Source organism: Triticum dicoccoides, chromosome 4A, assembly GCF_002162155.2.
Source record: "Triticum dicoccoides isolate Atlit2015 ecotype Zavitan chromosome 4A, WEW_v2.0, whole genome shotgun sequence".
In the NCBI taxonomy this organism is placed as follows: Eukaryota; Viridiplantae; Streptophyta; class Magnoliopsida; order Poales; family Poaceae; genus Triticum; species Triticum dicoccoides.
In genome coordinates this window covers 630,464,266-630,491,732 of record NC_041386.1, presented here as the reverse complement: position 1 = coordinate 630,491,732, position 27,467 = coordinate 630,464,266, and the positions used below count along the sequence as shown (strand labels likewise).

The following is a 27,467-nucleotide window of genomic DNA, read 5'->3' as shown; positions in this document are numbered from 1 at the left end:
CCCTAGGAAGCAGCCCCATAGCGCCGCCATGGACGAGCGACGCGCCCGGCCTAGAAGCACTGCCTGGCGCGTCACGCTGGTCGCCACCCCTCGCTGCCGTCATCTCATGTGTTTCTCGTCGGCTCCATGCATGCAGCAACATATGTCCCCGTAGTTGCAGCTCCCCGTGACGACGGTCGCAGCTCCGATGACGGCGGACGCAGCTTCGGGGTGCGGTGATTGCAGGTCGCAGCACCTCCGGCGATGAGCTCACAAAGAAACTGTACTCTCCGTCGGGATGTCGGTAGCAGCAAAAAGAACGAACGGTTGTAGCAAAAAAGGGTAACGGTTCCAGCAAATTAAAAGCTCGCCGGTGCCGCCCGTCGTCGCCATTGTAGCAAAAATGTTAACCGATTGTAGCTTCTGTGGCTGCCGATTGCAGCAAAAATATGACACGGTTGTAGCAAGAAAAAAAATTGACGTCGGCCGGTCGCTGCGTATGGTGGTAGCAAACCATGTCACCGGTGGTAGCAAACCAAACACTAGTTCCAGCAAAAAAAGAATCAGCGACAAATACAGTAGTTGGTTCCAGCAAAAAAAGTTTATGGGTTATAGCATCCCTCACGGCGGATGTAGCATCTCCCATGACCGGTTGCAGCACTCCGTAGAAAAAGCAAAGCTGTGTGGGCACGTCCATGGTGATGTTGCATCGTCATGAGTGTTGACCTTGCAGCGGTGTGTGCGCAGGCAACAACGAGGAGGAGCGGAGGCTCGGACGTGAGGTGGCTGCTATTCAGCACCACCGCCTCCGATGAAGAAAACCAGCAGCTTGCAAGGTGTTGCTACGGGAGGAAAAAGAAGCAGCGGTGAAGTCTAGATGCGGACGGAGGAAGAAGAAGAAAGAAGAAAAGGATAAGGAATGTTTGGTGGAGAGTGGGCCACATTACCTAGTCCAGCTGTACCCCGAGCAGAAAAACGGTTCGTTCGATCCCACTCGATCAAACGCACCCCGTGCGACCGGCCCAAGCTTCGGCCGGTGCGCCGGTTGGAAACGTTTACCAAAAGAAAAACAAAAAACAATTTTCAATTCTAAAAAGGCATTTGAACACAAATAAATTCATAAACCTTTACATTTGCAGTTAAAATATATTTTTTATGGTTTGAGATCACTATAGTTTATAACCGACTCGTGGCCTGGACTGACTCCGCACAAAGCACCCACACACGCAAACAACCAGAACTCTATCCACAACATATCTACCCTTTAAACGTTGATGTAGCAGGTTATTCACTTCCGTCTCTTCAGTGAATCCAAATATTCATGGGAACAAAAACGTCTGCAGCGCCTGAGCCTCCACAACTGCAATAGTTGATGCAGCAGTTCATCCCCGTTCCCTTCTCCTTCCCTGAATCAAAATATTCATGGAATATAAGCAGCATCTGTAGTCTTGAAACCAGCAGCTCCAATAATTGAGATTGAGGAAGCAGGTCTTCAGCCTCCCCGTCTCCTACACTGAATTGAACTATTCCTGGAACATAAACATCTCTGGCAACTGAAATCAGCACACCAATAAGCTTTATGGGTCAATAAAAATGCTTGTTATCTCAAATAATTAAACCAGCACATTGTTAACCTTCAAACCAACAATTGCAATAGATGATGCAACCAAGGATACCATGCCGAATAAGGTGTGTCAATAGATGTTCCATTCACACAACAGTTGTTTCCCTTGATCGTAAGGAGATCTCTGTACTTTGTTACTCCCTCCGTCTCGAAATAAATTACTCAACTTTGTACTAACTTTAGTATAAAGTTGAGTCACTTATTTTGGGACAGAGGGAGTAACATTTGTTGCAGAACCTGAGGCTCACCACAGGCTTATCAGATGTCTTGAGTTGTGTGCTTCCTCCTCACATAGCTTACAACAGATGTTTCCCAACACTATATTGAACTTTTTTCCCTGGACAGAAACAAGTCATGGTCAATACTAGACATATCAAACTCATGATAAAGAAACCAACAGAAAAAATATTAAAAAAGAATATATATAGACAATAAAAACAATAAGATATATTATGGCCAATGCACGCAATATAATGCAAAATGAACCCAATATTAAACTATTATCATATTTTATTAAATAAAGATATATGTTTAAATATATATTCACAATATGGACAACATTGAACTAAATAGAAAATCTAGAAGTCAAATCTCTTATTAATTTTAATATACTTATGAGCAAAACAAAATAATCATCATATTCATTTCATACTACTTCACACGATGCAAACAGCGATTCATCATCTAAAAATTAACTACAACATTATCGTTGAAACATTTTCATTCTATTTATTATATCATTATATCAATTTCGTTCTATTTATTATATATCCATTAAAACAATTTTAATATAATAGTTTGTGTTTTCAAAACTATATACAATATTTAATTAATAAAATTTTGAAAGCACCTTCCTTATAAATGATCTATATACAGTTAACAAATTAATTAATGAGTACAAAACCATAAATAAACACAGATTAACAAAATGAGATAATAATAATCATATAGTACCACAAGCTTATCAGACGTCTTGTGCTTTCTCTCCACACAGAACATAACTAATACATGATGTCTTTTTTCCCTAACAAGTTGTGCTCTTCCTCCCCACATAGGTTACGCTCGCACGTTTCGCAAAACTATTGACTAATTGAATATTGCATGTCTTTTTTCTTAGGGAAACAAGGAGCATCAATACAAGGAAAAAACATATCAGTCATATTGAAGAGCCAACCTAGGATATATTCAACAAGACAAAGACAATAAAATGATATAATACAATTAATGTCCACTAAGATAGGATTGCTCCCTTTGTTATTTTTCTTAAGCATGCATTTTATCTAACGGTATAACACAAAATGAACCCAATAGTGAACTAGCACCATTTCTTCTAGTGAACGAAGATATACATTCAAAAACATGTTTACAAAGCAGACAACATTTTACCCACATTGGACTAAATAAATAATCTACATGTTGACTTATTATTTTTAAATCTAGCAGTCACTACAAGCAGGACAAAAATAGCACCTCACTAACAAACTAAGTGACATGCTAATTCCCATAGATCCATGCAAACAACTTTTAATCCTAACATGCTTTTTTTAATCCAGCACTCCCTACAAGGAGGACAAAAATCGCACCTCGGTAACAGACTAAGCAACATGCTAATTCCTATAGATCCATGCAAACAACTTTTAATCCTAACATGTTATCTTTGACAATTAACTACTGCATGATGCTAGTAATTTTTGAAATCACTCCCTCAATCATGCAATAAACCAAGAAATAAAGGAAAAATCATGCAAGCCATACACGTTAACATCATGAGATAATAATTAAACCAAGGCATAACTTAGTAGCCTAACAATCTCACAACTAAAACAACATTAACATCTAATCATGCACATCTAATGAAAATCACTCATATAGTTAACAAATGCATCGAGTAACTATACTCTAATAGTGTTAATAAGATGTCATGATACGATAAAAGATAATTCAATGACTTCCAAGGCATAACTTAGTAGCCTAACAATCTCACAACTAAAACAACATTAACATCTAATCATGCACATCTAATGAAAATCACTCATATAGTTAACAAATGCATCGAGTAACTATACTCTAATAGTGTTAATAAGATGTCATGATACGATAAAAGATAATTCAATGACTTCCCAGTTTCATCTGATGCATCACAAGACATAACAAAGTTATGAAGCACGGGCAGGCATCAAATTAGATGGTGAGTAGACGCAGTAGATCTGTAGAAAGAAATCGTCTATCCCCATCCTCTCTGATAATCCTCCTACTCCTGAAAACAATAAGAATTACAAGTGTGAATAAATATATGCATATACCCAAAAATAATATCAATTTACAAAAATAAATATCATGAAAACCCAATCTTTGGCCACTTCTAGCACAGAACATGCTACTTTATCTGAAGTAAACAATGCAGACAATAAACCTTGTAAAACTAATATCCATACATGAATCAATTTATCTAAAGTATACAATTGCATGCAACGGTACTACGATGATGGCAAATTACTGTTACTATCTTGTAACCAAGACCACCACCATCTCTATCTCCGTCTCTCGATTGATTGTGCGAATAGGTGATACACACATCTGTTTGTGTGGATCCTTGTCAATTATTTATCTCAGAAATTCCTTTTGCATGTCATAGTCTAAATATAGATGAGGATATTCACATCTATATTCTGACAATAAAAATAAAATAACGAATGTTTGGAGAGCCATAATCTGTGTGAAAGGTGATTGATATTTAATTATCATATCAAAATAAGTAATGTACAACATAGCTAATCACAACTGATATGTGACAGCTGATCATCAAAAGAAGGGCTACATAGCTATCACAGCCCACTTTATTGGTGATAATTGGAACCTTAGGAGTGTTATCATGTGGTACTAAACTTATCAATGCTGCTGTCTTAAGATATTATCAATGCTGCTGTCTTAAGATTATCAATGCTGCTATGTTGCACATATGAATGTTGTTGTCTAATAACTTGTCAATGTTTTGTATGGTGTTTAGGTTCATTTATGTGCCAGCTCCACAAATTGCAGAAGCTATAGCAGATGAACTGTATGAGACTTTGGTTGCTTGGAAATCTTGATGTGAAGCTTTCTGCCATGATTCTGGATAACTGCACCTCAAATGACAAGACAGTTGATCTATTGCTGAATAAGATAGGGAAAGAGAACTAATGCTGAAAGGTATGATGCTTCACATGCGATGTAGTGCACATGTTCTGAATTTGATAGTGAAGGATGGTTTGGATGTGTTGAAAGCTGCTAAAAAATTCCTAAGTGTAGCATTTTGGACAGCCACCCCAGAAAGGGTAGAGAAATTTGAGGAAATTGCTAAGTTTCAGAAAGTAAAAATGGGAAAACAGTTGGTACTTAACTGCAAGACTAGATGGAACTCTACTTTCACCATGCTCCATACTGCTTCTTCACCTTATAAGGCTGTGTTTGAGCGTGCAAAGAAGGTTGAGAAACTATATGACTGCTATCCTAGTGATGATGAATAGGCTTTTGCTTCTGATGTACTACCTCCCGTTTCAAATTATAAGATGTTTTGGATATTTCAACATGACCTACCTATGGATTGAAATGAGCAAACAAACACATTAAAATGTGTATACACATCCGAATCAGAAAAAAGCTAGATTGGGTACTCTTCTTGTAAGAAGATCAAAAATGAAATGTTGGTTGTTTGCTTCTCTATCCTACATGATGTTACTCCTGAAGAGTGCCATGGTCATGTTTCAGAAACCGTTGCTTCATTATGTAGCTTGTTGGAAGAATATCAGGTTGACAACAATGAAGATGATGTGGAATCATCACATTCCTCAAGGGCAGCACCAAAAGCTACAGCTTTAATGTCAATTCTCAATGCACGCGTTGCTCAGAAAAGGCCAGCTTTAATGTCAATTCTCAATGAGTTAGATCAGTACTTGATAGATGATTTGGTCCCATTGAGCAAAGAGCATTTTGATGTGTTGTACTGGTGGAAAGTGGCTGGTAGACGCTATCCTACATTGAGAAAAGTAGCAAGAGACATTTTTGCTATTCCGGTAACAACAGTTGCATCAGAATCTGCTTTTAGCACAAGTGGCAGGGTGGTATCAAACTGAGTGTATGGACCGACATTTAGAAACTTGTATTATTAAAACCAAAGCTTATAGTGGCAGCCTCAAACGCTAGCTCCAACGTGAAGAATAATAACATGCAGATATAAACCTTCAGCTGAGCTACTGCGATAGGGAAGGGAGAGAAGGTCATGCATGCTGTGTTAGCTCCACTGGCGACACAGACTGAAAATGGTCAGTTTTCACTCTAACACTATTCCTGCATTTTGTATGCCTATGCATATTGTAACCGCCCTCTGTTGGATGCTGTTTCCTGAACGGTGGTAGCAGTGTGCAGTCAAAATTAAACAACACCTGTGCTAATGTAGTATCAACTATCTTATCTCAATTGGGTGGCTCACCTCTCGAGCATCCATCGGATGGTAGGGAACCATGTTGCTTATCCTCGTTGATAATGCTCACAGCATGGTGGATTTGGAAGCAGTGAACCGCTGCCGTCTTAAACAGCAATAGACTTATAGACCTGATATCACTATGCTGCTCATCAGTAATACGTGCGGAGTCAGGATTCTGGGCTAAGGCAGGGGCAACTGGCCTACAGGCGTTACTACCAGCAGAGCAGGGTTTGTCCAAAAAGAATGAGACTCAATCAAAACATACACACGCTGAATAAGGATGTAAACGCTCGTGGGATATAGGATCAACCAGTTTGGATTATTTTAAGTAAGCAAGTGTAATTCCTTGCCGATTTCTATAGTCTCTGCCTGCTATATGTTTGCTGAATCAAACAGCATTCTTAGTTAAAGCAAAAATTGTAAGGATAGGCCAATTACAAAAACCCCAGACTGGGAATTAATCGCCAAGTACCAGAAACCCTGATTGTAGGAACCGAAATTGGTAAAGATACCACCTATCATTGCTCACCATTTGGTGTGCATCTTACTCCAATTCCATTGGTGCTTGCTGGGGAGTACTTACTCTAGTAGGTATTGTAACAGCAAAGAAGCTAAAAAAACATAAGAGTAAATGAATTCAAGAAAATCATGCATGAGTGGCATGCCATGGATTTGTAAGGGGACACGCAAAAATGTAGTGTAATTAGAAGGCACAAGCTGATCTGTGCAATCTTACTTCTCAAGCTTCACATATAAACTTGCAGCAGTACGGTACAAGTCAAAAGCCATACTTCTAATGATACTTCTCCGATATCGACCAGCCCAGCAAGACTAAACCCTACTTTCCCAATACGGTGCATTTTAGGTGATAAGATAGGTACCCTAAAGAAGTGAATATATATAGATATGGTTCAGAAATATCATAGGTCATCTGAAGTAAACATACCAGTGGGCCTGCCGAGGTAAACGCGGTGAAAAGATGACGGACAGCAGTTGGCTCTTCGTTGAACCTGGTGATGAGATCAGTGGCGGCCGCAATCGCCTGATGAAGATGTGCTAAACCAGCGGCAAGAACACCCCTGGTCAGGCCATACTGGAGTGCGACTCTTTGCAGGAAATCATCTGCATTTTCATTGAGGGCACGCAATTCTCTGAACCGAGTGGCAGCATCAACCCCAGCCTGCCCTAAATGTCCATTTATACTGTTGAGCTCACTGACGGCATACTTAAGGAACGATGACAGACGCCTTGACTGAGCAATATCAAGGGATGCGAGTAGCACAGGATCAAAATCCGGCGGTGAGCTCTGCAGGCTTCGCGTGATCACTCTGGCATACTTGAGAGATCCACGGTTGGGATAGAACCTTTCATGGAGGATGTCCATGACCTTACGGTGCCCAAACTTCACCGCAGCTGTCGTGAGGATCGCCACGTTGCCCTCGATGACACCAGTCTGTAGGTCGTTCGCGAGCTTGGCGAGGCTGCCAGCCCGCTCCTGCAGATCCTCGAAGGTAGTGCGGGTGGCCCGCAGGGAGCTGAGCAGTAGCTGCGCGTATGTAGGCAGACGAAGCCACGGCCGCTCACCCCCGCCACCGCCGGCCCCTCCGCCGCCAGCCGCGCCGCCGAACGCCCCTCTGCCAGCCCCGCCGCCGCTAGCCCCTCCGACACCAGCCCCGCCGCCAAACGCCCCACCACCGAACGCCCCGCCGCCGGCCCCGCCGCCGAACGCCCCTCCGCCGCCTGCCGCCGCCATCACCGCCAGGTACAACCGGATCCGCGGCGCCGTCGAGTGTGTGGGGGAGGGGGAGGGGAAGCGGATGTGCTAGAAGCGTCGACTGGGGAGAGGGGTGGGGTGCGGGTTGTTCGTGCGAGGATACCTAAGGTGTGTTTGGTTGGGGAACCAACTGTCATGGAATGGAATGGTTCCATTCCAGAGGAATGGGTCCGTTCCATTCCTGTGTTTAATAGGAGCAAAAGAGCGGAACGGGTTGGTTCCATTCCACTGTTTGGTTGGAAGAACGGAATGAAAAATGGAATGACATAAATTCAAAATTTCGACAGCATTTCATTTGTACTTTCAAAAAAGACAACATAACAATATATATATATTCAAGAAAGACAACATAACAACACATATAGCACAGGTTTCAACAACACATATAACATAGGTTTCCCAAAAACAATCAGAGTGCAATAGAGCCATACATGTCAAGTTCACATACTTGACAACCACACATGTCATGTTCACATACCAAATCTCCAAAAGCAATCAAAGTGCACTACAGCCATACATGTCAAGTTCACATACTTGGCAACCATACAACCATATCGAATTTAGAAGTTCTTCTTGACATACCTACTCACCCAAACAGACTTGTTGATTTGGGTAAGTTTCATGAAGGCTCTTGCAGTCTTGGGGTTGTCCACAAGATGAGCATAGTAGTGGGCTAGGTGCTCTTCTTGAAAATCTAGCAGTGTTGATATTACATCCCAAAGGTCATCGGGTATGTCATCATCATCTCTACTAGACTTCACAAGCGCTTCAGCCACAAGTTTGAACCCATCTTTGAGAGTGATAACTAGTGGATCCTCAACAACGTGCTTTATCTTAGCCTTCTTTTTGGGTGGTGCTTTGGGGTCACAAGACTCACCAACATTTGGTGACGTGTTCACCTCACCATTCTCCTCGTCTTCGAGATCAATAGAAAGAAGATCGTTGCCAGACCTAGCATTCTGCCCCTTGGCCCCCATTGTCCCATAAATGGAAGCCATGGCGTGATAGTGTTCAATTGGTGTATTCAAGAAGGGGGCATCAGCTTTGTGGGTCTACAAACATTGTGCAAATTGATTAGCATAATGCTAACATAAATGGCATCAGATTTGTGGGGTGAGAAGCATACCATACAATGCCCTGCATAGTGCTCCTCGCTGAGCCTAATTGTGCAAGTGTCTTCATCCCATAGAGCTCCACTTAAATTCTTCAAGTTGGCTACCCTTCCCCATATCTTCCTCCACTTCTTGAGATGGTTTTTGACTTGATCTCCGATGACAGAAAGCTTGAATTGCTCGTTCAAAACAGCAGGACATTGTCTATGATGCACATCCCTGAATCCACTTGAAGTTCTCTTCCCATCAGCAACAAGACCAGCCAAAAAACCAAGCATGATTTTCGTCATCGAATTGGTCCATACAATGATCCCAGCTCTCCCGGAGCTCCCACTTGCAGCGGTGACTTCAACACTCTCCATTTCTGTCCAGCCAACAAGAGATTGAGAAAACATGGATTATAGCATTTCAAATACATGGTGCAAATAGAGTAAATGATATAATCTGTCCAGCCATGAAATAAATTCAAATGTAGTTGTCGAAACATCAAAAATACATGGTGCAAATAGAGTAAATGATATAATCTGTCCCGCCATGAAATAAATTCAAATGTAGTTGTCGAAACATCACAAATACATGGTGCAAATAGAGTAAATGATATAATCTGTCCCGCCATGAAATAAATTCAAATGTAGTTGTCCAAACATCACAAATACATGGTTCAAATAGAGTAAATGATACAATCTGTCCAGCCATCAAATAAATTCAAATGTAGTTGTCCAAACATCACGAAATACATGGTTCAAATATAGTAAATGATACAAATACATGGAGTGTGCCACACTCATAGATTAGCATACATGAGTTGTCTATCTTCCCACATTTGGGCTGCCATTTGTAGCCTACGGTCTACCACGGCCCTAGTGTCACTTGCTTGTTGCCTTGATGTTCTAATTGGTTGGGTGGTCCATGTCACTTCAGGTATAATAAATTCATCAATCCCTTGTGATAGTGCATAATTGTGAAGAACACAACAAGCTATAACAATGTCAACTTGTGTTGGGAAAGTAAAGAATGGTTTGGCATCATCTAAAATTTTGAAACGCCTCTTGAGAGATCCAAAAGCCCTCTCTACCGTCACCCGTAGTGAAGAGTGCCTAAGGTTGAATAGCTCCTTATCATTTTGGACTGGATTGTTGCCCCACTCATTCAAATGGTACCTCACACCACGAAAAGGTGGTAAGAACCCGGCCTTGGCTCCATAACCGGCATCAACTAGGTAGAACTTCCCTAAAAAGGTGAAACAAATAATTGTGACAATGGTTTCTTGAGGCAAAGAACATGTGACAATTTCTATCTAAGCCAACTTCTTACCTGGTGGTACTTGTAAGCCTCTCTCACGCGTTAACGCAGCAGCTAAAACGGTTGCATCGTGTGCTGACCCTTCCCAACCAGCCAATACATACGTGAAGCGGAGATCAAAATCTACCGATGCCATCACATTTTGGGTTGTAAAGGCCTTCCTACCACGAAAAGAATGCTCCACATCTTTGGTAACACCTGCTCGCACATGTGTACCATCGATAGCTCCAATACAATCCTATATAGTGACAAGTAGTAAATACCATATCATATAGCCTACATACCTAACGAATAGTTTTAGAAATTACCTTAAAATATGGGTCAAACCGATGATTTCCTGCAATTTTTGTGGGGGTCTCCAATGATGGTGGCCGTATATAATCATTACGAAGCTCGCCTATGGCATGAAGAACCTTTCTAAAATAGATGCTGGTTGTGCCGTATGATCTACAAAAATTGGGTGACACAACCCTATTCCGAAGGTTATGCCCAATTGTATGCAAAAACATCGCCAATTGTTGCTCCACACTAAGATGTGGACTGTCTTCTAGCAACTTGCGATCCCTTATTATGCTACACAAATTAAAAAATGCAGCTCTTTCAAACCTTAACATGTTTTTGCACAACACATCACTTTGCCATATTTTTTGGTTTAGATAATCAAATCTGATTCGATCTCTTTCATGCATTGGCCCATAGGTAATGCGTGGTCTTCTTTTCCTTATTATAGCCCGAATAATGACTGCCATTGCAGCTAGTGCAACAAAAACAGTAGCTCCCCTAACCATCTTTTTTCTTTTGTTCATCTTCTTGGCCATCTACAAGTGATGCATAGTATCAAAAATATAGCTACGAATGACGCATACATCAACAATATATATTGCAAAAATATACTGGACAGCATGTATTTTCGTACAAATTAGGAAAACAGAGTACTAATTTTACCAACATAAAGTAACGAAAGTGAAACAAATACAACCATGAATCATCACAAGAACCACTCCATATCTCTGAATCACTCTCGTTTGGGCATATCCAAGACCAGCAGTAGAATATACAAGGGGAAGGGATTGATGTTTGTACCTAGAGATTGGGATGGTGTGCTGGGCCTCTGCTGCCGCTGTCAGCCTGCCAGAAGCCGCCGCCCCGCTGCTATTCCTCTGCAAGCCGCCGCAACTGCAGATCCAGATCGAGCTCCCTCTGTTCTGCAGCAAATCATGAGAGGAATGAGAGGAGTTAGTGGGCACCGAGGAAAGGAGGGAGTCGGCCGGCGGGGAAGGGAAGATTTGGCCGGCGGGGAAGGAAGGAATCGGCCGGCGCGCCTAGATCCATGGACGGGGAGAGAGGAGGGAGAGGCGGCGCACCTGGAGGGAGAGCGAGGCGATAAGGCTGCGAGGGCTGCGAGAGAGCGAGGGGTGAGCGGTTCCGCGTGGTCCGGCCATTTTCGAGGTCTCACCATGTTCCGCATCTGGGCCGAATATTCGGTCCGCGGGAACGAGTGGGTTCCGATCCATAAGTCCAACTGAACGCGAAAACGAGGCCTAGGAATGGGTCGGACCCATGCCATTCCAGTCCGTGACATCAACCAAACACACCCCTAGCGTCCTTGGGCCTTAACACCGATCCAGCAGCTCCTGGGCCAGCTAGCAAGAGACTCGTTTCTTGCTCGGTGCTTCTCGCCCACATAGACCATTCTAAAAAAAATCTCAGAAAAAAACATAGACCATTCTAAATATTCTCCGAAAAAAACATAGACCATTCTAAAAATAAATCTAAAATTATGAATATTGGTTTATTTTTTAAACCTCCCACCATCTGGCATTTTTGGTTTTTTTGTATTTCTTTTATTCCATTTTCCATTATCTTTTCCTTTTTAGCTCTCTTTTCATTAATTTTTGTTTGCTCCTCTTCCTTTCTCTTTCTTTTATTTTGTTTATTTTCGTGTATTCTTAGGGGTTTTGGGCTTTTTATTGTTCTTATTGAGTTTTGCTTATTTTTATATTTTTGTTTGTTTTTTAAAATGCATGCCAACTTTTCTAATACACGCTGAACATTCTGATTGCATCATGTTGAGCATATTTTAAATATACACTTAACATTATTTGAATACATCTTGAACATTTGTCAAATGTACATTAAACACTTTGTAAATACACGATGCACATTTTTCAAACACGTTGAATATTCTTTTAAAGACATATCCAACATGAGTCATTTTTTGTTTTACCTTTCTATTCCCTTTAAAAAAATCATTTTTTGTTTTTTTGGAACAATTTTCTGATTTCATTTTTAATTCTGTTTTCTTTTTTCAGTTTCCATTTTTTGTTCATCATGTATAATAAAATTTTCCATTGTCTTTTCCCAAACGTTTGTTATGTACTTAAAGAAGGTTAATACCATATTACCAAAAAAACAGTTTGTATTTAAAAAACAGTAGTGTATTAAAAATTGTCCACCATAAATACTTTAAAAAGTTGAACATGTATTAACAAAATGGTCGTTTTGTCCAAAATTTCTATCATGTATTAAAAAATTTGTTCAAGTGCATCTAGAAATTGTTCATCGAGTATTTAAAAAATGTTCATTGTTTATTTGACAATGTTAAACATGTATTTTGAACTGGTTCATTGTGCATTTCAAAATATGTGATTACGAAAAACGCATGAACATTTTTAAATAAACATGAAAAAGGTTAAAATAGTCATTAAAATACATGATTGACATTTTTAATACGTATGAACATTTTCTGGATACTAAATGAACACCTTTTTAACATTCATGGACATTTTTAGGTAAGAGATGAATTTCATCAAAGTACAATTCGAACATTTTTAAATATGCAATGTACATTTTTTTAACATGCGAGAAATCGTTTTGCTATACACAATGAATAAATATTCTAAATACATATTGAATATATTTTTAAATGCACGTCAAACAACTGATTAGAGTACTAAAATATAAATATATTCCAAATATATGCTTTTATGATATTTCTGAAAGTAAGGAAAAATGAAACTATAAGCACGTTTGGGCCCGACGTGACCATTCTAAGTTGGGCTCTTTAATAGGGAGTTCTGGAGGCCAAAATTTTAAAAAAGAAATCAAAATGAAACCTTTTCAGTTTAAAAAATGCTGAAAAAATATACATGTGTACACGGAAGTAATGTATGTGTATTTTCAGAATTTTTTGTAACATAAAGGTATGGAATTTGACACTTTTCAAAATCCAGCCTCCATAGAGCTCGGCCTCCATTTGGCATTTTGGGTTATTTTCTGTTTTTGGTTTTGAATCTCTTTTATTTTTAGTTTTCCATTTCTTTTTTAAATGTCTTTTCATTTTTATGGTTTCCTCTTCCATTCTTTTTCTTTTTTCTTTTTATTTTTATTTTCGTCTATTCTAGGGATTTTGTGTTTCTTTATTGTTCTTTTTTTTGTCGGTCGGGGGAGCCCGACAAAAAGTGTCGCTCGTGGCTTCGGATGGCAAGGCGGAGCGGAATTATTTTTTGTTAGAATAAATCCGAGGCACTCCGTCGATCATCCGAGGACCAAGCAATCACACGAGCACGACACCGAGATTTGTTAACAAGGTTAACCGATATGGCTACATCCCCGGGGTCTGACTACGGGCGCTCCTCCCCATGACACCGCTACAATACCGCACCCAGTCGCCCTGGACACCGGCACATGCCGCCGGCTTCCCCTGCGTTCCGGTGCTATTATGTTGGCATAGGTTACATCGTGTGTCTACCCCCGCTATATAAGAGAGGCCTAGGATACAAGTGTCCTACTAGGACACGACTTCATATCCTATGTAAACACAATACAACTATAAGTCCAACTGTAACCTACCTTGTACACTATATTCGACACAACTCCAACAAACTCCACCTTGGCGAATATACTCCACCACCCCGGATTTGTCCATGCGTCAAACTTTCATGTACATTGGACTTAAGCTTATCCCATGAGTACCGCTGCTACTCCAAAGACTCCATGTGACTCCACCTGCAACTTGTAGTCCCTTCTTTTCTTGACCACAGTCAATACTCGAGCAAAAATAAGTTCCTTGTTACTCTAGTTTGTGCTCCTAATTTCCAGAGTATCCGTCCAACGCTATCACACACTGATCACTGACCTGCGTGAAAGTGAACAACTCACATATTGGGTGTCACACACAAGAGTTACCTGACTCAACATCACCGCTCCTTTCTTGACTGCCTGTCTGAAACTTGAAAGAATTTCACCATTGCTTGTAGTCATCCCGAGTCAAATTCGCAGTTGTCTCACCACATGTATGACCACCAGAGCCCTGCCCGTCTCCATGTTCCGTGCGTACCGCACGCCTCGCCGCTATTACCGCGTCGAGCCTCCGCTGTCCCGGTCGAGTCTCAAGGGTCGCGAAACCACATCACTCAACCCCCACTGCAGAGTACCACCGATCATCACCGACCGATGACGAATTTCATGCTTCCATCAGACCATTGGGCTCCAGTCCGAACTGCATGTCACTCGCTTTTCCCCGCTGAATAGGCTTCGATTCCCTGGATCCTTACACCGTAGCCCCTCAATCCAGCTCCACCTTCAACATGACTCCATGGTAGATGATCAGTCCACCCTCGCGCCTCATCAACTTCAAGCTCCGTGTATACACCACCTTGAATCAATCCCGCGCCATAGTCTTGTCGAAGCCACACAATCCCTTGGACCTGCGCCACGTGTTTCCACGCCCAGAAGTCGGCCACCATCAGCATCACGCTCCTATGTCGCCGTCGCCGATCCCGCACCGTCTTCTGTACCAACCGACTTGCGTCGATCCGTCAGACTGACAAGTCTGACCCAGCCGAATTACCCCGACTGCAACCATCTGCAACTCCTCACAGTCCTCATCGTCCGTCTGGCTTGACATCCCGCAACGCCTTCAAGCATCCCTGTTGTGCCAACAAATTTTCACCATTGTCTGCCATAACCCAAGGTTTTCAATTCTGTCGAACTTCTCCACCTCAAACCTGGTACCCGTTGGCTCCATGGTTCTTTGTACAGCCGACCTGTGAAAAAAAAAATACCGAGCACTCTTTCCGTGATCCCCAAGTACAGCAAGTATACTAGTTGCAAATCCAACAAGATAGCTTCTGATCTTCACGTGGAGTAGCTCCCTTGCACAACTTCAGATGCTAGCTTTGCTTGCCCAAGTCATTGCCTTCTAACGATGGATGCTTTTCTTTTGAAGTGTGCCTTGATGTTTGCACGTCCGCGTCACGGCCACGGGGAGAACGCCTCTTCTCCAGGGACTCGGTCCCTGTTTTTTATTTCCAAACAAATCCACATGCATGCAACCCTACCGAGCAGCCAGCCAGGCGTACGTGCCTGGGCGTCGTCCCAGACTCCTCCGCTGGCTCGGACAGCCCCACCTGGGCCAGCCCGCCAGCACCAGCCCCTGTTGGGCCACGCAGCCGTCTGCCGCTGCGCCTTCCGTGGCCGCCTGGCCACGTCTGCGTCGTCCGTTACGCCGCCGCCGCTCAAGCGGATCGATCCATCCGATCCGGTTACGACCACAACTCGCTGACATTGCTGTTCCTTGACTTCTTCCGATCGATCTCAACCGTGCCAACACGTATTGCCTTCACGATACCGATCTAAAATCAAGTTTTCCTCTCGATCAACAACCAGCGACCTCTCCGCAGAACCTAGCTCATGATACCACTTGTTAGAATAAATCCGAGGCACTCCGTCGATCATCCGAGGACCAAGCAATCACACGAGCACGACACCGAGATTTGTTAACGAGGTTAACCGATATGGCTACATCCCCGGGGTCTGACTACGGGCGCTCCTCCCCATGACACCGCTACAATACCGCACCCAGTCGCCCTGGACACGGCACATGCCGCCGGCTTCCCCTGCGTTCCGGTGCTATTATGTTGGCATAGGTTACATCGTGTGTCTACCCCCGCTATATAAGAGAGGCCTAGGATACAAGTGTCCTACTAGGACACGACTCCATATCCTATGTAAACACAATACAACTATAAGTCCAACTGTAACCTACCATGTACACTATATTCGACACAACTCCAACATTTTTTGAGAAGGCTTTGGGAAACCGGCCATGATCTTCAGAAGACGGCATAGTCGATTCGCCCTCGACCTGGAAGCAGCCAAACTTAAGAAAAGAGGAATCAGGAAGACTTGTTGAAGACAAAGAAGGTAGAGATCCTAACTATGGAAGGTAAGGATCCTATCAAAAGTCCATGTGTTTACTTGGAGCCTTGCACACACTTCATTGTCGACGGGAACTGTTCGAAAAGACAGGAAGATGGCAGATTCTTCAGTTGCCCCATTTGTAATACAACAGAAGATACTTAGCACCACTCACTACTTTCATGTCGCATGGCGAGGTGCACTTGGGCTTTGGGGAATGAGCATTTACTCGAGCATGTGATATCAAATCAAGAAGAAGATGCCAGGTTGTGGTTGTTTTGGCTCTTCAAAACCACAAACCAACAGGATCTCGCACGGGTGCTAGTCACTATTTATGGGCTATATGGTGGGCTAGAAGGGAAGGCCATCCATGGTAATGAATTCCTAAGTCCTACCTCGACTTGGTGCTTTATAAACAGATACTCCTTCCATTCCTAAATAAAAGTCTTTTAGAGGTTTCTAATGGACTACAACATCCAGATGTATATAGACATATTTCAGAGTGTGGATTCACTCATTTTGCTCTGTATGTAGTCCCTTGTTGAAATCTCTAAAAAGACTTATATTTGAGAACAGAGGGAGTACTTGGAAGAGCTAGAGATAGGTCAGTCTCGGCCGTCCCCTACTAGCACCTTTTCTGCTAGGCGAATAAGATAGGCAAGTGGATTCCCCTGAAGGAGAAGCGGCAAAGATGAACATTAATGGTGGTCTATCACGCCTTGGCGATAGGGCGCTGCGGCGGTGGCCTGTAGAGACAAGCAGGGAAATTATCTTGGGGCTTCGGCTGTAGTTTTTGATTGTCTGGTCGGCCGGCATCTCTGGAAGTTTATGTGTGCAATGAGGCACTTGTGGTTGCTCAAGATCTTCATATTCAGCAGATGACCATAGCCTCGGAGTGCCTCGAGGTGGTTACAAATATCAAGCAGGGGGTGGCTACTATGTATGCTTGTGTTCTGGAGGAAATTAATTTTAGAAGGAGAGACTTCAGTAGTGTTAGCTTTCGTTTCAAGTCTAGAGATTGTAATTTTGAAGCACACGCCTTAGAAAAGGCTGCTTCTTCGTTATCTGTCAGTCGTCATGTGCGGCTAGGAATGGTTCTAGACATTGTTTGTATGCCCTATTATTTACAGATTGAATAAAGTCCCTAGTTGCCCTAAAAAAGACAAATGAGGTCGGATGTGAGGACTCCTCCACCGCTTTAACCAACTAGGGGATCCTATTTTTCCGGTTCTTTTTTTTGTTCATCACGTATAGTAAAAATGTTCATTGTCTTCCCAAAACGTTATTGTGTATTTAAAGAAGGCTCATGTCATATTATAAAAAGCATTCAACTTGTATTGAAAAAAATGTTCACCATTGTGTTAAAAAAATGTTTGTCATATACTTTAAAAAGGTTGATCTTGTATTAAGAAAAGGTCATCGCTTTTTCCAAAATTGTTCATCATGTATTAAAAAGAATTGTTCATGTGTATCTAGAAAATGTTCATCGCGTATTTCAGAAATGTTAATTATTTCTTCAACAATTTTTATAGTGTAATTTGAAAAGGTTCATTGTGCATTTTAAAAATATGTGATTACAAAATGCATGAATATTTTTATATACAAACGATGATTTTTAAATAGGTTCAAAAATACATGATGGACAATTTATAATACAAAATGATCAATTTCTTGATATGGGATGAACATTTTTCTTGATACCAACTGAACACTCTCTTCAATTCACGGACTTTTTTTAGATACGAGATTGATTTGGTAAAATACATGTTGAACTATTTATAAATACACAATGAACATTTTTTAATGGGTGATGTACATGTAATATTAAAAAGAGGAGATATGTTGTCGTAATGGTTAGCACACGTTTCAAACCGGCGTAAAACCCAAAAGATTTCGCACGTCATCCGCCACCGCCCCCCTCCTACCTGCCAGTCTCCAGAGGACCCTGATGATAAGAGCAGACCGTTGAGAATTTTGTGCGGAAACACAAACATTCAAATGAAATTGCGTATTCACCAGATAACTAATGATTGATCATCGCAAGGAAACACGCACATAGATTATTGCTTGGTCCTCAAATGAAATGGAGAAGAAGAAATTGCCGGGCGGACAAATCATCAAATGGCAAGTAGTACGTTTGTCTGTAGAATAGAATTAATGTAGAGTACAAGCAAGTATACCAACTGATCGCTGCCTGTGTATATATAGTATATGTATGGGGGTAAAGAAGGAGAAAGAAGCATGAATGAATGAATTTGCCTGCCCTATCACGACGACTCGGAATCATCGTCGTCTGGAGGGGTTCCGACAAGCCAGCCCCATACGCCGCCCGAGCCAGCTTGCTTCTTCTGCTTGGCGTCCAGCGCCGCCTGCTCCTGCTCGGAAGCCGCCTTCTGCCTTCGAAGGAGCTCCACCTCCCTCTCCAGTGCATCCAGACTCTGAAGCTTTTGCCGCAGCTCCGCCACGTCCACCTCCAGTTTGAAACATCTCGACTGCTCAGCGGCAAGTTGCCCACGGACAGCTTGAAGTTCCTACAAGGTTTTACATACATAGATGCGCAAAAATAAGGATCCACACAGTACAAGTGGTTTACTGGTTTAGACTTCTCTTACTTATTGTGTATATACAAACTAAAACTCATAGCTTGATTGATTCAAAGACTGTATATGCAGGACAAAAGGACAGGCAAACTAACTATGCCGTACGTAGGGGCAGAAATTGAGCAACTGGAAGATAGAAAACAAGACTCGCCTTTGTCAGCTCCGCATTTCTGGCCTCTGCTTCAGTTATCTCTTCTTTAAGCTGTACAGTTTGCAGTCCTTCCCTGTTAAGCGTTGCCTCTAGTTCGTCTTTCTCAGCTTTAAGGGCTGCCAAAAGTTGTTCATTTGCTTCATCATTTCTGTTTTTCTGAAACACAGCACAACACAATGACGTATAAAGCCAGTTTCAAGTACATCTTCCAAATAACAGAAAGTTGTATCAAATAATGTTGAATGTGCATATGTATCCAAAAAAATAGCTGCACCCTCTAGTTTAAATTTGTACAAACGGCATTTCTACAGTAACCGAGATTCAACAAATGCTTTCTGCTGTATTCAAGTTAGGTCAACATAGGCACCTCCAGGTAGTTCCAGATATTAGAGAGAAACATTACCGAATCAGCATTGTCCATGGCAATCTCCCGTATCTTCCCATCTTGAGAAATTTCAACCTCAGGTTCCAGCACCCTAGACGTGCTATCTGAGGTTGGTTGGTCCTTTGTGCTCGACTGCAAATCTAACTTTACACTAAGTTTAAGAGCATACACCTGTCCAGCACAGAGGAAAACAAAAGATTGAAATTTTGAAAGCGATTTCCAGGCATATAGATGATTAATAAAATGCCAGTTACCTCATTGCTGTACCGTCCATTGTATCCTCCAAAAGAAATGAGATAATCTTCTCCACTATAATTGCTATACAATAAAGTCATGCCCTAAAAATAATAGGGTGTAAATGTTACCAACCAAAAGAAAATCATTTCAACATTAACAAATTGCTCAAGAGGAATACCTCACTGGCAAGAGGAACACGCCCTTCTACAGTGCTAACAACCGACCATGCCAGAGTTGACATGTTAAGCACAAGTGTTTCGGAGACACCTGCAAGGACAAATGCATGAGATCACTAAATGCAAACATAAATCAAAATAAACTAAAGGTAAACTTAAAATTGACGGCCCGAAAACGCTGCCTAACTGCAACAGAAGTATTGACTTGACAAGAACCTGATGTTAACAAAGATGAGTGATACAGTGGCTACTCATCACAATTCCATAGCATTAACAAAGATGTGTGTTATCTTAATCCTCTTAAAGGAAAATAATAAGACAATACAATTTGCATTTCAAGACGACAAGTGCTTGAGCCATTGCTTTGTGGATTTGAATGAGATTTTGCAGAATACTTTCTGAGCTTATGTGGCATTGTGATTTCTCAACATAATGTGAGAAACCATCTCGTAAGTGAGGCACCAAGTTGCAAGCCAATACCTAAATTCAGCATATTCAACTGCTGAGTTAGTTTTGAGGTGCACAAGGAATTGTCTTGGTTCTATATGCAGGGAATGTTTAAGGAAACTGTGCCTCCCATAACTCTTCGCAGCACCTCCAATTAGCACTTAACAAATTAAACTGGGGAAATTATCTCAGGAAGTAAAAATCTACTAGTAATATGAACATATAAATATAGACTGAAAGCCATAAAGATTTCTCCAAGAAAACACCGATACTTCCAGCAACTAGCGTATCTGTTGGTTCTTGCTTTTGTTGGAATCATGGATAAGAAGACAGAAGCTAATGGACTGCACTGACTAAATATATGGTAAATGGCTTGATGTTTAATTGTTAACATATTTTTTATATTGTTTTCAACAATAGTCAAACGTATCCTCGTATTGGCGCTTTTCAGAAATGACGTATTTACGTATCTGTATCACCCCGATACTGATATGTGTATCCGTATTGAGGCAATCTAGGGTTTTTCTAATATTGTACGAGAAGAGCCGGAATGTACATAAGATCAGGCACTTAAAAACCTACCACTTTTGTTATTGCCACCACCAACAATGTACCAATTCTCTCCAACAGTTGCACCTGCGTGACCAGCTCGTGGGCTTGGAATCGGGCCCTGCTGTTTGGGTTTCGACCATTCCATCTGTGATTCTAACATTAGAACTTAACAATCACAGGCAATGAATTAATCTTCAGAGTCCCAGCAAGAAATTTGTTCTTACCGTCTGCAAATCAAGGACATGTAGGTCATTAAAACATGTCGCATGAGATCCGCCGCCAAAAATTAGAAGATAGCGGTCAGCATGGCAAGCAGCAACATGGTCTGATCTAGGAGCAGGAGGGGTGCCTCTAAAACATAAAGCAAACATTAGAATACATTGAATCCAGAAATACGGTAATATCAAGTTCGGTGTCCAGAACAAGATTCAAATTTCACATCCAATATGCCTTCTCTGTTTTTCCCTTTCATTTCATTTGTCTCTTTCAATCAATTTAGTACTTCTATCAGTCCCATCTAATTGAGAAAAAATAAGTAGTAAACCAGTAATAATCCAACTAAGCGCTTCAGTTCAGAGATTCAAATATGCCTTCTCTGTTTTTCCCTTTCATTTCATTTGTCTCTTTCAATCAATTTAGTACTTCTATCAGTCCCATCTAATTGAGAAAAAATAAGTAGTAAACCAGTAATAATCCAACTAAGCGCTTCAGTTCAGAACTATTTAACATGAAGAGTAATCTACTTGAACAGCTTTTAAGCTAAGTTTATGGAGCATCTCACTAGGAAAAAAAAGCTTCAATCATAATAAAATAACTTGAAAGGCAACAAATGCACACGATGACCTACGTGTTCCAACTAAATTTAGTAGCACTTAACAGTAGTTCAGATACGATGAAGCTAACAATGTCACCAAATGAACAGTACATATCACAAAGATTATGCATGAGAGATCTACAGAGATTCCAGTACTCACATTGCATCCACATCATCCCATGTCATGGTTTCAAGATCAAGAATGTGCAAATCATTCAAAAGACATCGCTTTGCATCTTCGCCACCGAACACGACTAGAGTTGTTCCAACAAGAGTCACTGACTGACCTCCACGAGAAACCTGCAGCAGATGAAATTCGCATAAGTAATATACTTTAAATAACTAATTAGCCAATTTAGTATTTAGCAAGATTTTGTATCATTCATTCACTTAAGGGTGTTTGTGTTATCTCAGCAAGCACCGGAGAATTATTGCAACAACAAAACTAGACATGGCCATGAACTTAGTATTATACTCCGGATTTTGGTGCAAAATATAAAATGCCCTCACTTAGTATCATAAATGGACTGAGTCAAAATATTTCTTGTAAACATGATACATATATTTTGATGATGTGAAAGATGGCCCCAAGTTTGATACTGGTATACTGAACAAAAACTACCGCATAAGCTACGAATGAATTGGTCACCCCCAAAAATTGTATACATCTATGCAACTATATGCAATATGTTTCATAATTCCAAAGCTGAGAGTATGCTCTTTGGACTATGTTGCAGATTGCAAGTGTTCAGCTTGAACGAATAGAAGACTTCTCTGGACTTGGCCACAAAGTTAAAAGAACATGAGCTGAAGGCTATTATAATGATCAATCCAAGTTCATAGTTGCCAGAGAAAACTAGAACTGCACATAACTCACCACTCTTGAACCTTAACTATACCACATATAATAGTGTGTTAGCCCTTACTTAAGGCACATCATACTGTGTTAAACTAAAGTAAACTCTCGGATAAAATAAGGTATATGCCAATTGAAGAAACCATTAAGACATGCTTATCAAAGGACAGTGAAACAATAAACAAATATGTCATTCCAATTATAACTGATATAATAGGACAGGAGAGATCACAGATCTATGGGTTGAAGAAAATTATTACCGGTGGTTTTCCGTAAGTCTTGACAATCGACCAGGTACAAGTATGTGGATCAAATTCCTTCACTAGCATAAAAACACCAAAAACATAGTAACAACATCAACAAATATTCACAGATGTTAGATATGATTACATCACAGCGCTATGCAGACTGAAAAGTGACTTTTAGTAAACCTGTAATGCTGTCAGATGGATCTTTTGTATGCCCAGCAACAGAGAAGAATTTGTTACCGCATGATATCTACAAAGTGGTAGTGGGGGGTTAGCATCAGGTGGAAGATACTCATTAGCTGCAGCTATTACATATTTGTGTAAAATTTACCAAAGAATGGCCAGCACATGGAGAGACTTGTGCTGTTTTAGCTGAATCAGATGTTCCTGCTTGCAATTTGGCATCAATCTTGGACCAAGTCAAACTCTTCAGATCCAAAACCTGCGGTTGGCACAAATTGTGGCAAAGAAAAACAAGAAGCATTGAGTCGGTGTTACTTAATTCTGTAGAAAAAACTATCGTTGTTCCCATGCATTGTTACAACATACTCAATTGAACAATAATAACAATCTAAGAGCATAAGATGACTGGAATTGTTACAGGGCATGCTTCAGCACCGCACTAATTTTACATAAGATCATTTAGCTTAGGGATTATGAATAAAAATGAATCACTAATTCTGAGAGCAGTGTGTACAGACAAAAACAATTGGTTGATGATGATTTAGTGACAAATATGCGACAAAATTTGTTCGTGTGCCTCCATGTCCAAGCTAACAAAAAATTAGAATGCATACATATGACATGCTGCATTATCACAGTTAGCTTCACAAACCTGAAGGTCACTAAGATAACGGCCATTGTGGTTTCCACCAAATATATACATTTTGTCTTGAAGAACAGTTGCTCCATGCTGCAGCAGCCAAAATTCACATCAATGCTACAAAAGTAAATATAGCAAACAGAAACAAAAGATAGGGTAATAACCCTACAAGTTTGAAAATAAAGAGGCAAGGGAACACATGGCTCACCTCATAGCGGGGTTTAGGCCGCTGGCCGCTAACAGACAATGCAGTCCATTCCTCGTGAGCACTGACAGTACTAAGACCTTCCAGAATAACAACTTTGTCTTGTGTCTCCACTGAACTTCCGTTTTCAGAAATGGTTTTTGGTTCTGGAATTGATGATGTTCCAGTTCCATTTGTCAAAGCCGGTACGATGTCCGGCTCTTCCTTTGGTTTCTTGTAAAACGAAATACAGATAATTTATTGATAAACCAATAAGTTCAAGGATATATAAGGTGGATTCAGAATACTCAGGCAAACAACAGAGAAGCAATGTATACTTGGGATATATATGTACCCAAATACATTATCTGACGTGACTTACATGCATTTCAATATCTACTACAGGCTGAGGGTTGATGAACTCAGGGATTCTAGAGTACCATCCAGGATCTTCCTCCTGCCACCATAACATCAATGTGTCAATACAACACTAGCGCAGATGCAACACACTGAAGAGCAACATGTAACTAGCTATACCTCCAGTATTTTGACAAAGAGACGCATCGCCTCTGCGGACGGCATGCTTCCAAGCCCATGCCAGCTGAAAACACAAGAGTATGACTAAGCAAGCAGCAGCAATTCAAGTGCGCGCACATGGCAATTGCTAAATTGGTGTTCACTGGGCATCTATCTATATGGACAGATAATTGTTCCAAAAGGCCAAACTAGTGAACTAGCGGCATATATAGGAAAATTGCACTATCTAGCTAGGAGTTGTGGCCTTTGCAGCAGCATATCTTAAGCTCGATGGAAGCCGGGAGTCAGGCTCGGAGACGCCAACCTCGTCCATTTGCTCTGCTCCACGGGGCTCCACGCCCTGGGCTTGGGCACGTTGCAGGGCCCGACCGTCGCCTGCGCCGAAACGAAAACCACGAGGTCAGTCGCCACCAGCCGAATTCCCGATCCCTGATCCCCACCATTTCGGCGGGCCTAGCCTAGGTCGTCACCTGCTGGTGGAGGCCGTAGAGGAGGAGGGCGACGTCGTTCTGGAAGCGGGAGATGGCGGCGGTGGAAGGGGCGCCGGCGCCGAAGCCGGCGTAGGCCGCGGCGGCGTAGAAGCGGTCGGGGTAGGCGATGCCGGAGCTGGCCATGGCCCTGCTGGATCTCCCTCGTCGAGATCTCCCGCCGACCGTCGCGCCGGCGCCGGCTGGAGGCGGGCGGGCGGCGGCTAGGGTTCGCTGCGGGCAGCCCCGCCTCTGCTTACTCGCCGCCGGGTGGGGGGAATGGGAGCGGGGGTCAGCGGCGCGGGGATGGGAGTGGGGAGGGGTCTCCGGAGATCTGGAGGTAGACGGCGATCCGACGCTCGCTTCGTTGGCGGGGCGGGCCGAGGCGACGCTCCTTTAACGCGGCCGCTGAGGTGGACGGGGGAGGCCACGTGCGCGCGACACGTTGGTCCAGTGACGTGGTGGTGCAGAGTCGCCGGGGTTGCTTGCTCGCTCCGTGTCACACAATTTGTGAGTAAGAAGAGTTTACATGAATTTTGTACAATTTCTAAAGGAATTTATTTTAGTCCTCTTGGTTCCTAAGAATGAATTCTTGTTTCTATGTAGGTTATGAATCAATATCCTTCATATTTCAAAGAAAAAAACATCAGCCGACTCAATGGAAAAATCCATATCTTATGCCTCAGATAACATCTCTTTTTCTATAACGTGTCTCTATGATTTTCCTATTCGTATAATACTCATATCCTATGAACCAAACGAGAGTAAGCTCTATATAGTTTATGCGAGTTAACATTGCAAGTCCCCAACTAACACCTGCGTGGAAGATATTAGGTGCTCTTTGCTAATTCTTCCATCAATTCACTCAAGGAGGTTTCATGCTACAATCCGAGGTCTCGATACAAGCAGAAGCGTGCAAAACGGGAAGAAGAGAGGGTTGTGTTGAGAGCCAGGTGGGAGTAGGTAGTCCTCGTCCTTTCCGGTTCGTGATTGATTTTCCATGACGATTGTCTTGGATCATGAGCTTCTTATGTTGCCGCAAGCATGTTCACCCACTCCGGGCCAATCACTCTGGTGTTGCTTCTTCTATCTCTCTTGCGATGACCTTGGGCCTTATTCGATGATGGGTCGGCCTGCTATTAGGCTTCACATACAATAGCAGTAGTGGTGCTGACACTCTGTCCTTTTTGTGTTTTGGCTTGTCCACAAGCCACATCACATGGGAACCAGGCTTGCAATTATTCATGGTCTCATCAGGTGGAATCTGTGTGATAACCAGACCGACGCACCAAAACTTGTTCTATAACTCGATTGGTTTAACTTCATGTCGAGTGTCGGTTGTACATGGATCTCAAATTGGGTCGTGTCTGAAGATGGGGATGGGGAGGCAAACACACATAGTTTCTGAGTTGAAAGACGTGAAAATCAGATGAATAAACGAAGCCTCATGCAAACCGATCTGTAAGGGACTTGGCCAATATGAGCTCAAACATGGAAAAGGCCCAAATTATCCGAAAGACAATTTGTGGCAAGCATGTTGGGTTGTAGAACTTTGCACATACAGCTTTAGCTTGATGTAAACTTGCTTGCCCACTTTAAAATTGTGATGTGGCATGTTTTGCCAGCCTAATGTTTCATACGCATATGAGCTTGTAACAGGTGTTGCCTGACCAGTCACTCCTTTAACGCTACCCGAGGTGGACGGGGGTGGCCACGTGGGCATGCCACATGGGTCGAGTGACATGGTGGCGGAGAGTCGTCGCAAAAGTAAAACATCGGTCTTTTATGTTGGAGAAGTGAAATAATTGTGACTAAGCTCTATAGCTCGCGCAAGCTTAAAATTTAAATCCCAACTAACACCTAAGTGTTGGGTTTCATAGTAATTTCAAAAAATTTCCTACGCACACGCAAGATCATGGTGATGCATAGCAACGAGAGGGAAGAGTGTGATCTACGTACCCTTGTAGATCAACAGCGGAAGCGTTGACGCAACGTAGAGGAAGTAGTCGTACGTCTTCCCGATCCGACCGATCCAAGCACCGTTACTCCGGCACCTCCGAGTTCTTAGCACACGTACAGCTCGATGACGCTCCCCGGGCTCCGATCCAGCAAAGCTTCGGGGATGAGTTCCGTCAGCACAACGGCGTGGTGACGATGATGATGTTCTACCGACGCAGGGCTTCGCCTAAGCACTACAACGATATGACCGAGGTGGAATATGGTGGCAGGGGGCACCGCACACGGCTAAGGAACGATCACGTGGATCAACTTGTGTGTATAGAGGTGCCCCCTGCCCCCGTATATAAAGGATCCAAGGGGGGGTGCGGCCGGCCCTATGGAGGCGCGCAGGAGGAGTCTACTCCTACCGGGAGTAGGACTCCCCTCCTGTTCCTTGTCCAACTAGGAGAGGTGGAGGGAGAATAGGAAAGGGGGGGCGCCGCCCCTCCCTCCTTGTCCAATTCGGACTAGGGGGAGAGGGGGCGCGCGGCCTGCCCTGGCAACCCCTTCCTCTTCTCCACATTAGGCCCATAAGGCC

At 42.4% G+C, this 27,467-nt stretch overlaps 3 protein-coding genes across 6 annotated transcripts; all 3 read right to left on the bottom strand.

The window, feature by feature from the left end:
* Positions 1-1,059: 1,059 nt before the first annotated feature.
* LOC119283905 (translation initiation factor IF-2-like) lies at positions 1,060-7,818 on the bottom strand. Its single transcript, XM_037563260.1, has 2 exons — positions 7,012-7,818; positions 1,060-3,860 (listed from the first exon to the last, which is right to left on the bottom strand). Exons 1-2 carry the CDS (start codon positions 7,816-7,818, stop codon positions 3,855-3,857), a joined length of 813 nt encoding a protein of 270 aa, XP_037419157.1. The 3' UTR covers positions 1,060-3,854.
* Positions 7,819-8,210: 392 nt separating this feature from the next.
* Positions 8,211-11,671, bottom strand: LOC119287548 (putative nuclease HARBI1). 4 transcript variants are annotated; one of them, XM_037567103.1, is made up of 5 exons: positions 11,618-11,671; positions 11,337-11,458; positions 10,562-11,071; positions 10,266-10,491; positions 9,335-10,181 (listed from the first exon to the last, which is right to left on the bottom strand). In XM_037567103.1, the coding sequence occupies exons 3-5, from the start codon at positions 11,069-11,071 to the stop codon at positions 9,736-9,738; spliced, it is 1,182 nt and encodes a 393-aa protein (XP_037423000.1). In that variant the 5' UTR covers positions 11,337-11,458; positions 11,618-11,671; the 3' UTR covers positions 9,335-9,735. The 4 variants fall into 4 exon arrangements, with proteins under 4 accessions (XP_037423002.1, XP_037423003.1, XP_037423000.1 ...); XM_037567104.1 differs by having other exon boundaries at positions 11,337-11,453; XM_037567105.1 differs by lacking the exons at positions 9,335-10,181; positions 10,266-10,491; positions 10,562-11,071 and adding exons at positions 8,211-8,891; positions 8,966-9,315.
* Positions 11,672-18,538: 6,867 nt separating this feature from the next.
* LOC119287546 (acyl-CoA-binding domain-containing protein 6) lies at positions 18,539-25,279 on the bottom strand. Its single transcript, XM_037567102.1, has 17 exons — positions 24,935-25,279; positions 24,769-24,839; positions 24,465-24,528; positions 24,310-24,384; positions 23,952-24,161; positions 23,756-23,833; positions 23,252-23,362; positions 23,104-23,170; positions 22,933-22,994; positions 21,977-22,116; positions 21,227-21,353; positions 21,033-21,147; positions 20,006-20,094; positions 19,845-19,928; positions 19,609-19,761; positions 19,206-19,361; positions 18,539-18,985 (listed from the first exon to the last, which is right to left on the bottom strand). The coding sequence occupies exons 1-17, from the start codon at positions 25,076-25,078 to the stop codon at positions 18,722-18,724; spliced, it is 2,010 nt and encodes a 669-aa protein (XP_037422999.1). The 5' UTR covers positions 25,079-25,279; the 3' UTR covers positions 18,539-18,721.
* Positions 25,280-27,467: the final 2,188 nt, after the last annotated feature.